The 15,642-nt window shown below is 41.2% G+C and overlaps 1 protein-coding gene across 1 annotated transcript; it reads left to right on the plus strand.

The window, feature by feature from the left end:
- The first annotated feature begins 349 nt into the window (after window positions 1-349).
- Window positions 350-14,636, plus strand: vegfba (vascular endothelial growth factor Ba). Its single transcript, XM_061685136.1, has 8 exons — window positions 350-437; window positions 6,125-6,176; window positions 6,254-6,450; window positions 6,551-6,624; window positions 7,676-7,711; window positions 9,093-9,164; window positions 13,211-13,402; window positions 14,198-14,636. The coding sequence occupies exons 1-8, from the start codon at window positions 360-362 to the stop codon at window positions 14,217-14,219; spliced, it is 723 nt and encodes a 240-aa protein (XP_061541120.1). The 5' UTR covers window positions 350-359; the 3' UTR covers window positions 14,220-14,636.
- The last annotated feature ends 1,006 nt before the right edge of the window (window positions 14,637-15,642 follow it).

Below are 15,642 nucleotides of genomic sequence, written 5' to 3' on the forward strand. Positions count from 1 at the left end.
GGAAGGAGGATTTTACGATGGAAAGAAGACGACTATTAATATAAAAGCCAAACTTTCCTCAAGTCTCGTGATTATAATCACCCATTTTGCGCCGATATGTTGGAGATTGAGATGATTAAGAGAGGAATCTCTACGAGAACATGAGAGTTGCACACCTCCGAATGAAGATGCCACCGAGCGTGTGGTTGCACGGCAGGGAGGCTGGAGAGTGAACGCCGGCTTTGGTGCGTCTTTATTCGGTCACGGAGGACATACGGACACGCACATATGATCCAGATACATCTTTGGATGCAAGTGACCCAAAATTAGTAGTAGTAGTAGTAGTAGTTGGACGGCGCTATAGGACTCCCGTGCACACAATGGGGATTATGCAGCAAGTTATTCTAGGAATGTTTCAATTCCTGCTGCTCACCACAATCCCGACGTCCCACGCCAAGGTAACGTATGGATGTGTGTGTGCGTGCGTGCGTGTGCGTGTGCGCGCGCGCGCGCAGCGGTGGACCATCTGACCTCTAAAGTGTCGGCATGCATGTGCTGCACTTCATATATTGGTAATCACATTGTACGTCTATGCCAGTCATCCTGCCGCAAGTCAATAACCACCTGTCACCTATCTATCTATCTATCTATCTATCTATCTATCTATCTATCTATCTATCTATCTATCTATCTATCTATCTATATCTGCAGCCTACCTATCTAGAATGAATGTGTTTGCCTAAATAGCTATTTGTCTATATATCATCCATCTACAGTGTATATCTATGTATGGCTATCGATCTATCGAAATAGCTCTATAAATCTGTCTTATCAGACTATTGATACATCTGTCTATATGTCTCTCTAGCTATAAATCTGCCTATGTATCTGTCTATAAATCTATACATCTGTATCTGTCGATCTATGTACAGTATACATAATCTATAAATCTATCTATAGATCTGTCTATGTATAGCTATGTATCAATATGTCTATATCTGTCTATATACAGTGTATTATCTACCTAGCTGTCTATCTGTCTAGCTATATATATATATATATATATATATATCTATATATATATATATAGATATAGATATATATATATATATATATAAAGCAATCTAGCTAGCTAGCTCTCTACCTACCTCCTTGCTACCTGTCAAAATGTAGCGTAGTTAGTCTTGAACTAGTTCGCTAGCTAGCTGTCTATCTACCTAAATGCTATACCTATGTGTCAAAATGCAACACAGTTCATCCCGAAGTCATTATAACAACTGAATATGTGCGTTATGTCGGCTTTTGCTTGTGTAAGGTTAGCTGTTCATTCAGTGAGTGCTAACTGATTAAACTAGCTGACGATAGTCCTTCATCCACCCCCCACCCCCCCCAACACACACACACACACAGGATCAATAAAGTTTATCATTTACTTATCTACACTTATCTGCTGTGTCACTCTCAATTAATAAAACCAAGGTTAGGTAGTATCTGTATTTTTTTAAATAGCTAAAGCGCTAGCCAAAAAAAAAATACTGGTTTTCCCACAATCTGGCAACCCAAAAGTATTTCTAATTAACGAGTTGTGTCACCAAAATAGAAGGAAACAGTGTTTTATGAATCAAAAATACATACAGACTACATAGAGATGGTGTATAGTTGTCGATTTAAAGGCAGTGTACCGCGTGAACTCATCTTCACCTCGCACTCACGAGCAGGCCGACGACCTGTTTTCTTTATTTATGTCTGGAGACATCTATCAAGAACACTCAGTGCTGCGAGGCGCGGTGGGAGCCGGGCCTAACGCTATACTGTATGTTTTACTCATTCATGAAGCCAGACACTACATGGCCTGGCCTTGATTCTTTTTATTGACTTCTGGGACATCTATGTGGTCACTTGTTGCTAGGCAGAGTTTGTAAGGCTAACTTCTAACTGCCCCTAAGATCAATGAAAAATAATTGCACATTTCAAACTATTCTTGAACCTGTAACGTCTTGAGACCGGTCTTGAAACCACATTTTGAAGGTCTTGTGGTCTTGTTCCGGACTCAACTCCCAAAGGTTTAGGTCTTGTCTCTGTCTCGGACTGGCCGGATGGGTTTTTCCGTCGAGACCGGTCTTGGGCAAGAGTTGGTCTCCGATTGTGTGGTTTCGAACACAGCATTATTTCAAACTGTTGAAACCAATCGAGATGTCACAGATCTGGGATCATAATGCTAAAAATGATGCAAACACAGATCTAGGTGCATTTGTAGGGCTCAATTTTAACTGCCCCATAGGCCCATGAAAAGAAAAAAAAATGCCTTGTAGAGTGCAACAATGCACATTTCAAACTGTCAAAACAAATCAAGAAGGCAGAAGATTTGGGATCGGAATGCTAAAATTGTGATGCTAACAGCAGACCTAGGTGCTTCTCTAACCAAGAGCAAGGACTTGCTTGCACTCCCTGTGCATTCAGGTTGCTGCTGTTCCACTTTAAGGCCCATAAATGGCAATAATGTGTATTTCTAACCCTCAAAACAAATCAAAAAGGTTTGATCAGAATGCAATACACAAATATACATTTACACTTAAGAAAGTAATTCATATCAAAAACACCAAATTGACTTTTTGCACACGTTATTTGTGTGATCTTGACTTTGATTGTACCAAACAGGTATGTCTTTGTTTGCACATGGTCATGGTCACCTCAATGACAAAGTGAGTTATTTTTTTTCATTTTCATTTTAGTCCGAGTAAAGCGAGGTACTGTATTCGACTTACTAATATGAATGGACATGTTTTACTTGCTTTGGGGGCCACAGAGCACGTTATGTCAGAGAAACGCTCACAAAGATTTCCATACTCACTTGAACGTGTGTGTGTATGTGTGTGTATAAAAGGGGGTGGAGCTGTTTAAAAGGTGCCGACTGAACAAAGTCTACATTCCCTTACAAGCGCCCTTGGTCTTTTTCACACACATACATACACACACACATACATAGAGTTATTGGACTTTCGTGTTTATTTTGTATGTATCATTGTCCCATGACACGAAGCATTAAACTTGTATGCTAAAATATGTGTCAGGTTAAACATTTGTCCTCCTTCATATGAATCGAAGTCAATGTGATATGAATGGACACACAATTCTGAAACCGTTTATTTTTTTACTACAGGAAATAGAAATTTAATAATTAATGAACCGCTGCTGTGATGATGTCCGTGGTCAGAACACCTAAGAGTAAGCAAATTAAAAACGCTGATATGTTTTAGACATGTCATGTAAATCACTTGCTTGTTTGTGTCTTGAGCTCCTCTTTGTTGGTCCTCTCACTAAGCCATCCCAACTGACTTTGAGTGGGAGGCGGTGTACGCCCTGGACTGTTCACCAGTCAATATACAGACCAACAAGCATTCACACTCACATTCACATCTATGAACAATTTAGAGTCGTCAATGACTCGTGAAAGAGCTTCTCTTGCGAGCACAATGAATATGTGTTTAAGACCGTCAACCACGTTATGCGATGCAAAACCCTTCTTCCAAGTCTTCAATTAACCTAACATGCACATTCTTGGACTGTGGGAGGAAGCCGTAGTACCTGAAGAAAACCCACACAAGCACAATGAAAACATACAAACTTCACACAGTAGGGATTCAAACTCAGAACCTCTCAACTGTGAGGCGTACGTGCTTCACTAGGCTTCCCATCGAAGCAAACTTACTAAACTAAAGACCATAAAGTGTAATTGCCAAACTGGAGTGCCAACCTCTTGAAATAATTAACTATGATTATTATTGTTGGCAGCACGGTCACAGACTTAAATATTTATTCATTGTGCTAGTGAGAGGAGCTGTACTGTAAGTATGAGCGCAAGAGACAAGTGAGTGATTTATGTGACATGTCTAAATCATATCAGCTTTTGGTCGTCCTGACCATGTGAATTGTCACTTTTTAAAGCTGTGTCTTTGACTTAGTGACTTAAAAATGCTATGTAAAAAAACAAAATGAATTAAGGCAGAGTTACTGGACAGAAAAGAGACTTTTAGTGGGGTGATCTAGTGAGCTTTCGGCCACAAGCCGCAGCATGTGGCTTGTAAAAATGTGTGTCTTGCCTATTGAACTCCTAATCCCATTGGCACCGACTCTCACTCTCTTCTCCTCATGAGAGACTTTGCTGTGGGTGGGCGGGGGCAAAGGGGGCAAAGGTAGCAGCTCGTGCTCAGCAACACTCCTAAACTTTTCTACAACAAATATTTTTCGTCACGTCAGCTCATCTAATGACAGGCACGTTTACAGTGGTAGACCCCCGACCTGACGGCCTCCATCCTGTCATTTAGCGTCGGAACTTACTTTTTGTGTTCAAAAGTGGCCGAGGGGCAAAAAAGCTAACAGAAAATCCTTTAATCATTTCAAGCCTTATTTTGAAACACCAGCCCACTGCATTGCCTGAAGAACACTTGATTTGACATGAAAGCAGTTCGAATGTGCTAGTGTTGCTGATTGAGAGGTCTGAATTATTTGAAGGGTAAGCAAACATAAGACTCTGTAGGTAAATCATAAAAAGTGTAATTCATTTTTATTTATTGGCTCCTTTCAAGCCACTCAAGTTCACCGTACATAGTTAAAAGAAAATCAAATACATCAAACTATATGATAAAAAAAAAACATAAAACATCAATTAAAATAGCAAATAATATGGGAAATGTTAAACTGAATAAAAAGTCAGGGATAGGTGTATCTTGCATTTGATTTGAAAAGTGTTCATGAGCCTGTGTTTTGGATGCTGACTGGGTGATGTTGTTTATGTGTGCTTGGAAGGAGAGTATGCTGTCGAGGATTACAACCAGACTCTTGACCTAAGGGGGAGGGGAGAACAGAGGAATTATGATGTGTGATGGAAAGACTGTCAGTTTTGGCTAGTATAGACTTGGTATCTACAATACTAGTAGAATTTTGGTTTTATTACTGCTGAGTTGTAGAATGTTGGATGCGAACCAGTTTTTGATTTCAGAGAAACAATCAGTCAGGGAGGAGGGAAGAAACGTGTTGGAGAGTTTGATGGTGAAGTAGAACTTTGTGTCATCTCATCTGCGTAACAGTGAAAGTGTAAGTTGAATTTATGAAAACTATTGCCCAGAGGTAGGGTGGAGGTGACAAAGAGGAGGGGGCCCAAGACAGAGTCCTGGGGGACACCAGAAGAAATGGAGGACAGGTGGGATTTTAATGATTTCAAACTGGGTGGACAGGCTGGACAGGTAAGAACTGAACCACTGGAGGGGTGTGTGTGTGTGTGTTTGATGTCAATGCGGTGGAGTCTGTTTAGGTGGATGGTGTGAGAAGTGATATCAAAAGATGTACTCAGATCAAGGAGGATGAGGGTGGTGAGTAAACCAGAGTCAGCTGCCAGGAGGAGGTTGTTGGTGATCTTGATGAATGCTGTTATGGTGCTATGGAGGGGGAAAGCAGACTGGAATTGTTCATAGAGATTATTGGAAGTGAGGTGGGAGTGGAGCTGGGAAGTAACGGTCTTTTTCAAGAATTTTAAGAGAAATGGGAGGTTGGTGATGGGACGAAGGCTATTAAAATGATTTGGATCTGAACCTGTTTTTTTCAGTACTGGTGTTATGTCTTCAGTTTTGAGAGATGAGTGGATGATGTTAGTGATGAGGAGGACCAGGTACGGGAGGCAAACTTTTACCAGTACAGTCATCTTTGTAGTTTCATCTCACTGGCACAATGAATGGCTATTTAAGTCCGACAAAAACCATCCATCCATTTTCTATAGCGCTTGACCTCATTAGGAGCGCCTTTGACCTGTAGCTTTTGCCAGCTGACTTTGGGGGAGGTTCCCAGCCAATTGGTGGGCACATATGCATCAGGAAATGCCTATTAGAACAGCTTAAATGTAGTTGCGGTTAATCAGAGGCGCTTTAAATGGTGGCAGGTGTGTGCTGAATTCCATTGAACATGAGTTTGAATGTCATTGGTTAACTCTGGACAAAGTCATATCCCCTGTTTTCAGAGGGTGTGCAGACTTATCCAACCTCATGACTCTCACTTTCAATGTGGTTGGTTTACGCTGTCTGAACAGAGTTAATTGTTTAATTTTTATTACCCTTCTCAAAAAGCCTTCTTTTCTCTTTCTGTTTCCCACCAGCTGGCTCACTGGCGGCCCACCGACGCGTCTAAATCCAGAGAAGGTCGAGAAGGTAAGTTATCAGTTTCTATCCAAAGGGGTCCCCGTCATCCATCCTGTAATGAAGCCGAGACATTTGTGCGTCGTCAGTGCGACGCTGGTTGGAGGTGTACTCTCGCAGTGGATGCGAGCCCCGAGAAACCTTGGTGGAGGTCTGGCGGGAGTTGCCGGGGGAGACGCACCACCTTTTCGTACCCTCCTGCGTGGCAGTGAGGAGATGTGGGGGCTGCTGTGCTGACGAGGCAATGGAGTGCGTGCCCTCGCTCACGCACACCCTCACCATGGAGGTACACATTGACACACACACAAATATTCAACACATCCATGTTGTGAGATGGAAAGTTGGCCTTCACGTGTGTTTTTTTTTTGTGTGGTTTTTTTGTGTAGCTGATGAGGACTTCCTTTATGAAACATGAGCTCACTGAGTTGACCTTTGTTGAACACAGCCAGTGTGAGTGCAGGTAAGAAACACATGTATTGTATTTTAACTACTGTAATTTCTTGTGTATAAAATGCTCTCAAGTATAATATGCATCCACAAAATCCACCCCAAAAATCAGGGAAACCCTTATACCCGTGTCTAATGCGCACCATCGATTTGCTGCTGTCCGTATGCTCAAAACATGAAGTATTATCCTTATTTTATTAGGTCTTTCAAATAAATATTCTGCTCTGTGTGCGTGCGCTGGTGTAATTTTTATTGTTATTTTTTTTAATTCAACGTTTGTGTCCCCGTGTCTAAAATGCCTAATCTAAAATATATATAGGACACCACCGTTATATATGTTTATCCTTGATTTGAAATGGAAATCTGTCCAATTCCTTCATTTTAACTTATGTTGCTAACTGGATTGAAATAAACTATAACAAGAAACTATATTAGTTTCTCTTTTTGCGAGGGTGTTGTGTCCCTGCGAGGCTCATGAGCACGACGGTGCATGTGAGCAAGCGATTGACAGACTATTTGGTCACGCCTCCTGTCTGTACAGTCTATGATTGGCTATTCTTGTCACGTCGTGCCCAGTTGTAAAATAATAATTTAAATTAAATTATAGGTATTATAGGTATAAATTAAGGCCATAGAGGGATGAATTTTCAAAAGATAATTTTAAATAATATTCTACTGTCAAAACTGCAAACTCTGCCTTTAAGGGGGGGGGGGGGGGGAATCCATCCATGTCAATGAAATGGGAAAATTAAGTTTTGTTTTGTTAGTGTTATATTGTTTCTAAATTTAAATCCTTTTAATTAGAAAATTGGGCCACATTTTTTTACTGGCTTTTAATTTATTGATAATCCAAAAGGGGGAAAATCAATTAAATGGTAATTAATTTTTTTTACTTGTCTTTGTAGCTCCTCTCATTCGCACAATGAATACATATTTAAGTCTATCAAATACATCATGTGATGCAATAACCATACGTACATATTGTACGAACGTATTGATACCAAATCTTACAGAATACCTGTTCACTGCATCTTGACACTGCCATGCTACAAATCTATTTGCAGACTAAAAGAACAACTCCAGCTGACATCAACTACAAGGTATAGTCGTTTGCTTTCTTTAGTTACTATAGTTTGGACTTTTTACATTATGGAGAATGTTGTGAGCTCTTAAAAAGGCTTTTTAAAAAAAAGCTCATGTTGCTGGAAAATGTTACATTTTGTATCATTTCCTACTAATTTCCTGTGAGCACATATATATATTTTTTTATTTATTTATATAGCGCATTTCATACACAATGTGCTTTACATGATTAAAAGCATTTAAAAACAAAGAAAAACGCAGCTTATAAACATTTAAAACAAAGAGAAAAAATAAATAAATACAAATAGAAATACAATTAAAAGAGTATACAGTGCAAGAAATATCATTTAAAAGTGGAACATTGCACCTCATTAATGCAAAACTCAGCAAAACTACACACAATGCCAATGTAGATGGTTTTCACAACACATTTCAAAGACCAACAATATTAACATTTAAAAATGTAATAAGCACAAGTTTAATAATTTGAAAGAAGACGGAGCTAAGCATGTTTAGATTCGGAAACAGCCTGCAGCCTAAAAGGGCTGTCATATTTATATCGCCCTGCTTCCTGTTTGGATATGGACGTAAATAGAGAGTTCCAATGTATTAGTGTGTGTGCTGTAGGTATGTATACATTTGTTTACGACTCAGTAAGGTTTTATGTGCATGGGTGCGTTTACTATACACTAGACAAACCTGCACGATGTCACACATTAGTAAAAACGTGTACAAGTTCAACACGTGTTTGAATTTGTGCTCCCTGTCTAATGTCCCTTATTGAGTTAGCATCTGTGTGACTCCCTCCGAGCATCCCCTGGGGCCACCCACATCCTGTTGTCACCATAGTAATGATTTTATCTGGCCCGCCGTGCGCACACACACACTGGCAATGATGGAGCGCAGTCACGCATCCATCATCGTCCTCGTCTATCAAAGCGACGACAACAACATGGGACATTATGATCCTGATGATGTTGCAGCCGTGCCACTAAATGGACCGCTCATAATTTCAGCTTGTTTGAAGAAAGAAGCCAAGAATACATTTTGAAGGCGGTGGATGTTTAGATTTTAAACTGTTTGAATGCATTCCAGGACTTTTTAACATCATAAACAGTCATGCAAATGTTAAAAAAAATAAAAATAAAAAATGAATAACTGACACCCATTTTTGGGGAAAAGAAATCTGCAGGTGCTGAACCACAAATATGCCGGGGTCCACTGTAATAAAAATGTATTTCTATAGCAGCAATGGTCGTTATCCATGCTTAACCTTCAAAATGTTGCTGAAATAATCAAATAAAGATTTTGAAAAGTGAATTTGAGGCCTTTTTTTGTTTTTGTTTTTTACTGGTAAAATAATGAGTGATTGTCTGGTCTTTTCCTTGTCGTTTTCAGGCCCTATCACAAGCCAACAAGCGTCAAGAAAAAGGGCAGAGGAAGGAAGATTGTCGGAGGCATCATAAATGCGTAGGTTCATGTGAAATATCCGCCCATCCTTTTTCTTTAGCACTTGCCTTGGAGCCTATCACAGCTGACTTTGGGGAGAGAGGTTGGGTGCATCGTGGACTGGTCACCGGCCAATCACAGGGCACATTTAGACAAACAAACATTCACACTCACATTTACCCCTTTGAACAATTTAGAAGCTTCAATAAACCTACCACGCATGTTTTTGGGAGGAAGTCGAAGTACCCGGAGAAAACTCCCGTAAGCATGGGAAGACCATGCAAACTTGAGATTTGAACCCAGAACCGTGAAGCAGACGTGCTCACCACTTATCAACCATCATGTGAAATATCAGCCTATTTAATTGAAAATCTTTTCCTTGGCGACAAAATTTTTATTTGCAGCATGTATTTGAACAGAACCCCTTTGCGTGTGTTTGGATGAGGGGTCATCTGGTCTACGTTATTTGACACAATTTCTTTTACAGGCGCATTAGTCAAGGTCTGACACACACACCCACACACAATCAGACACACACATACAGATTCACACACACCAAGTTCACTCACCTCTGTGTGATACTCGCGACTCAAAGAGATCTTTGTGGTCGCGAGTATACTGTCGGGATGAACAGAATGCGCCTTTGTGGCCAACGTTTAACACTCCACAGCACAACGTGCAGTGCAAAGGAGGACAATAAATAACAGTGCAAAATGGAGAACAATATCATTTTAGTTATATGTTTTTCAGGAACCATGTACAAAAAAATATTCAATTCACAAGTATTATTTTCCATCTGTAGTCCCGGTGGCACACAAAGGAAAATTAAGAAAAGAGTAGAAAAGTTAAGGTAAAAAGTATTATGAGTAGCAAACCGTATACGCAAATACATTACACACACATGGATTACATTGCTCACATCTACATACCAACATAGGTGTATTACTCACAGTTATGCAAATATATCCACTTAAGTTGCATTACTCACATACTGTATATACTCACATAAAGTGCATTAGTATACATCCTCACATACTGTAGATTACATTACTCACTCCTTTATACATTGTTCCCCACAATATCGTGGTTTGACAACTTCAGCTCTGCTACATTGCAGTTTTTGGGGTAGAATGTATCTACTTGCCTGTCGTAGAAATCCCCACTATATTACGGAACTCTTGTGTTTTATAGCAATCATTTTTATGGGTTTTCTGCCATATTCAACTCCGTTTTTTTCTGTCAATATGGGGTGCTGTGTGTACATTAATGAGGGAAAAAATTCAATGATTTTGGGAAAATGGCTGCAATATAACAAAGTGAAAAATTTAAGGGGGTCTGAATACTTTCCGTGCCCACTGTATATAGCACACATACACTACAATTCTACGTATCCCAGCGATAAACGGGGGTTTACTGTACTAACATCAAGTGCGTTAGTCGTTCAATATAGTTAGTTAAAAAAAAAAGTATAGTTAAAAGAAGTCAGTGCTGACAGGCTTGGTTTCTTAAGATCAGATCAGATTGTTTCTTTGGAGAAAGTTCTATAATTTAGGATCTGTAATGCTTTGCGACTGGTCAACCTCAAAGCTGACAGAGTGTAGAAAAAAATAACTCAATGTCTTTATTCCTGTAAAATTCTAACAAATGGTGGTATAGTAAGTCCCCGCAGAGTAAAAAATAAGAAAAATAGGTAACATAAACTGCTACGGACAAGTACGTAAAACATCCATCCAGCCATCCATCCATTTTCTGAGCCGCTTCTCCTCACAAGGGTCGCGGGCATGCTGGAGCCTATCCCAGTTGTCATCGGGCAGGAGGCGGGGTACACCCTGAACTGGTTGCCAGCCAATCGCAGGGCACATACAAACAAACAACCATTCGCACGCACAGTCACACCTACGGGCAATTTTAGAGTCTCCAATTAATGCTTGTTTTTGGGATGTGGGAGGAAACTGGAGTGTACGGAGAGTACGTAAAACAAAAGTGCAGAAATAAAAGACTAATATAAATAAAATAGTAAATAATAATAGTAAATAAACAGTTTTAAAAGATAAATAGTAATAGTAAAATAGTAATATACAGCACACAAACTACTACTAACAAGTTCAGATAATAGCAATCAAAGTTCAAACAAACAGTGGCTAAACAAGAAAGAATAAGAATAGCACCAAAAAACCAGAACTTGCAGGGAGAAACAGTGTTCAAAAAAACAGGAACAGTATCTAACTTGAGAGCGAGACAGAATCCAGCACAGCAAACGGTGAAGACAAAGGAACGATCTGGCGTCTTCCTGGTGTGGCCGCAGAGCTTTCAGTCTCAGAGGTGATTACAATAGCTCCCAGGTGAGTTTCTCCCTGCAACGCCTAGGGGAAACAAAGAAAAAACACAGGGAATACCCACCTGGCAGAAAAAAACATAACTCCGAGTGGATCATGACATGTTGGTCTTCAATTCAATTGGGAGCTTGTTCCAACCTTATATGGATTTATAAGAACATACAGTATCTAAATGTACCGTATAGTCGATGTCTTCAGCAGCTTTATGTGTGATAGCAGCTCGATGGTGTGAAGTGTGTGGGAAGCCACTGTTCTAACACCAAGCACAATGAAAACCTTGTCGCACTGTAGCACGAGATTGACATGTGTTTAGCACTGTGATTCCCATGAATCCAGACCGTTCGGAGGCATAAAAGAATTAGCCCACCTTTTGGCCATCACTCATATCCGGGCCCCAGGGGGAGGAAGGGGGCTCCGTTTTGGGTGTGATGTCCCCTCAGCACCCATCCATCAACCCCAACTGGCTTTATTCGAGCTCTAGCAGGGGTGAAATCTTTGTAATTTGCTCCCGAATGCCACCTTCTCTGTCCATGCCAGCGGCAGGCGTGGTCACCGTGGCCCTGGACAAAGATGGCCTCTCTCTGCCTCATTAAGTAACTTTATTATCTAACAGCCTTCAGGAAAGACACAAATGTAGACGGTTTTCTCATCACCATCTCACCGACTAGACTGGAAACTATGACGAACGAGGGGATGAGCGAGAAAGGAAACAGGATTAGTGCGCCGTGTCTTACTGTGGCTGTTTAATTTCTAGCCACAGAAGAAATCAGAGACTGGAAACAGATAGACAGTACACGTTTTGCCAGAAGTCCCCATACACTTCCTTTTTTCTATTTTGTTTCAGGTATAATTCCGACAGAAGTGAGGCCATGAGTATTTAAGTGCTTTGGCTTTGCAGTTTTTGTTAGCATTCCCTTGCCCACGGCACACTAATTGACATTGGATCAGTACTGCAAAATATCTGCCTGGCAAGACGTTTTATGGCTGTCACACTGCTCCAATGTGCATGACAACTTGTGCTATCCTGGGCAAGTTTCTTGAAACAGGATCTGTTCTTGACAAACCACGCAGTGGAAGTTCTGCCACTACCACCGATGAAAACAGCAAACTTACACAGCAGGGATTGGTGCAAAGACAGAGAAAGTCTATCCGGAGGCCAAAGCTCGATTCAGCGTATGCTCCAGACAGTGATAAAGCTTTGGCTGTACCGACTTCAGGTTGTTGAGCATCATCATCTTCCGGTTGAAGCCTTCGAGCAACACGATGGGTAATGTTTACGTTCATTGTGGTTATTGCTCGCCCTAAATGGCTACCACCTCCCACAATGGAGCGCAGCTTTTGCATCGCATTGTGGGATGTGGCGGGCATTTTAGGCAAAAACAAAAATACCTGAACCACGGACCCAATGATGTTTGTGCAGCATGGGAAAAAGTGCAAAGCTCTGAGCCTTCCGTGGCCATGCCAAGACTGTTCATGAACCGAGGTCATTTTTCTTTTTCAAAAATGTTCATGAACTGAATCGTTCGCCAACTGAAGTTCCACTGTACTCCCGAAACGTTAGACATATTGGGCTCTCAATTAACAGTGAGTATTGTTAACTTCGTAAAGCCAGGATATTGATACAGAGCTTCATCAAAGATTTGAACAACTACAAATTTGGTTGCCCATCTTAACCAGTTGACTTAACACTAATTACTAACTAATCGTCCAACTGTTGCTTGTCCTCTCCAGGACTCCTGTTCGCTCCTCTCCCCCAATGACCTCTCCTCCTCATCCTCCTCCAATGCCAACCGTACGGCCATCTTGTCGGCCATGCCGAGGCAGGAAGTGGACGCTGGATGCGGCGTCATGTCGGTGTTTCTGCACCCTCACTGCTAAGAGCTGCCACCGAAAACACCGACGACACAACCCTCATCGCTGCAGGTTGATCCAAATTTACACATGCTGTACAGCGCACCTCTGCCTATTCGGAGTTCACTATTTGCGTTTTCCCTACCCCCAAAAAGAAAGAAACAACCACACAATGTCGGGCGTGACCCCATGACTCTGAGATTAAGAGTCTCATGCTCTACTGACTGAGCTAACTGGCGTCCGTTATGTATGCGCATCATCATGTCGCTTAAAGATTTCTGATCCTCAGTGGCTGAATGGTGGAGAAAGTTGGTATTGTAGTGGTATTATTATACAAATTTATTTTTGGGACTGTATAATCAATGAAAAATATAAGAGGGGTGATCAACTTACATGACGACCCGGTGAGAATGGTGACGTCACTGTTTGGGAGAGAGATTTCCAATTCCTTCTTTTTAAATTTCGTTGCTAACATGAGTTAAATAATCAGATCACAAAACTACAGTATAGTCTCCTTTTGCATGAGGCTACTTTGTCCCCCCGCGAGGCTCGTGAGTACAAACTGCGTGTGACTCTCACGTTTACTGTGCCTAAACCTGCTGATTGGCTATCCTTGTTCTGCCGTGCCCAGTTGTAAAATAATGAGTAAAATGAGAGAAATGATTTTTGAAAAGATCATTTTAATAATATTCTGCTGTCAGGTCATAGAGACAGTTTTGACATATTGGACAAATAGTGTATCTCAAAAAACTCATGATTCAGTTTACTTGTACGTCAAGGCACCACTGTATTTGTACACAAACCATTAAAAGTACATTTTCCATAATATGTCCCCTTTAATATCAAACCTTCTGTGTTCGGTTTCAGGTGTGACGCCGTGAGGACTTGACGTGTCCCCCCTTTCACCTTGTCCTCCCCACCCAAACCTGCCCAAAGGAAGTATTATTAGCACTCAGCCTGTACTAGCTTTTTCTCGTTAAGCCATCACTGTAGCACTGTACATGTACATCAAATGTGTGTGTGTGTGTGTCTGTGTGTGTACAATTGTACAGTACATAACGTGCACAGACACATCCAGTCACTAAACACCTCGCACGAGCGCGGGGACCACGGCGCTGATCTATGATTTATGGATAAACAGTGGACTGCGTCTTTGCAGTTGCTTGGACACCAGTGGGACTATTATGGATGAGGTGGACCTCTTGAAACACGAAGACTGATTTTTGCAGGTTCACATCGAGGCCAGTGCTTGTGTGAAGGATTTAAAAAAAAAAAAAAAAAAAACTGCAATCAGATAAAAGGTGCAAACACACTCAGACATGCCGGATGGGACATAGGATATGTACATGCAATGACACAGCCTGTGTGTGTATGTGGACCTATAGTGGTGCTGAATGTATCTGTGTGGTCTGGCTCTGAAAAACCCCAGATGGGTTATCCCCCCACCCCCCAAACCACATGAGCACGGGCAAGCCTTTTGCAGCATTTGTTTTAATTTGGGCCCTTTTGTCTCTTGTCTTTTCCGTTGGATTGAAAGCGGCCGCTTTTCGCCTCGCTTTTCCTCGCTTTTAGGCAGTGAGAAGAATGACAATAATGAGGTCTGGCGTCTGTCCACTGCTATACACACACACACATACACACACACACACACGCACACACACACACACACACACATGCACACACACACGCATTCACAGTTAAAGCAGTAGTGCAAAAAGCACACGCACAAGCAATGTGAAACTAATGCAGGTAGCCATAAGCTTTTTTCTTCTTTTCTATATAAATACATGCAATATTTTGTTACACAAGCCTCAATTTTATACGTTATTATAATTCACTCACATTGCTTGAATGTCTCTCATTGTGTTGTCTGTCTGTAATCCGTCCACATAAAGAGTCAAGCCGGGTGGCCCAAATGTACTGACTCCAAATGGAAACGTCTCACACACACTAACCACAAAGCGGGAATATACGGTATTCTTTATAATGTGCTAATCACACACACAAAAATAGAAGTGAGAGGAACATTTGGGAACATGACTTGATTAGGGGTTAGCAAACCACTGTTTAGGGACGTTAATTGGCATAAAAAGGAGAAAGGAGGCCTCAAACAGGTTGTCAGTCAATGTGATGGGCCAGAGCCGTATTGACATCACGTGCCAAAATCCTTTGCTGTATTTATATGATGGCCCAAAACCAGAGTTGTGTTGATGTTACATAACAAAAGTCAGAGCCGTATTGACGTGACGGGCCAAACGCTGGAGCCGTGTTGACCTGAAAGGCCAAAAGTCAGATTCGTATTGACGTAATTG

The sequence above is a fragment of the Phycodurus eques genome, chromosome 9, assembly GCF_024500275.1.
Source record: "Phycodurus eques isolate BA_2022a chromosome 9, UOR_Pequ_1.1, whole genome shotgun sequence".
NCBI lineage: Eukaryota > Metazoa > Chordata > Actinopteri > Syngnathiformes > Syngnathidae > Phycodurus > Phycodurus eques.

What these genes read in the sequence shown, in the direction of transcription:
- vegfba (XM_061685136.1), top strand. Translation starts at nt 360, where the DNA reads ATGGGGATTATGCAGCAAGTTATTCTAGGAATGTTTCAATTCCTGCTG. An exon ending in TCCCGACGTCCCACGCCAAG is followed by an intron (nt 438 to 6,124) that starts GTAACGTATGGA and finishes GTTTCCCACCAG; the next exon opens with CTGGCTCACTGGCGGCCCAC. An exon ending in CACAGCCAGTGTGAGTGCAG is followed by an intron (nt 6,625 to 7,675) that starts GTAAGAAACACA and finishes ATCTATTTGCAG; the next exon opens with ACTAAAAGAACAACTCCAGC.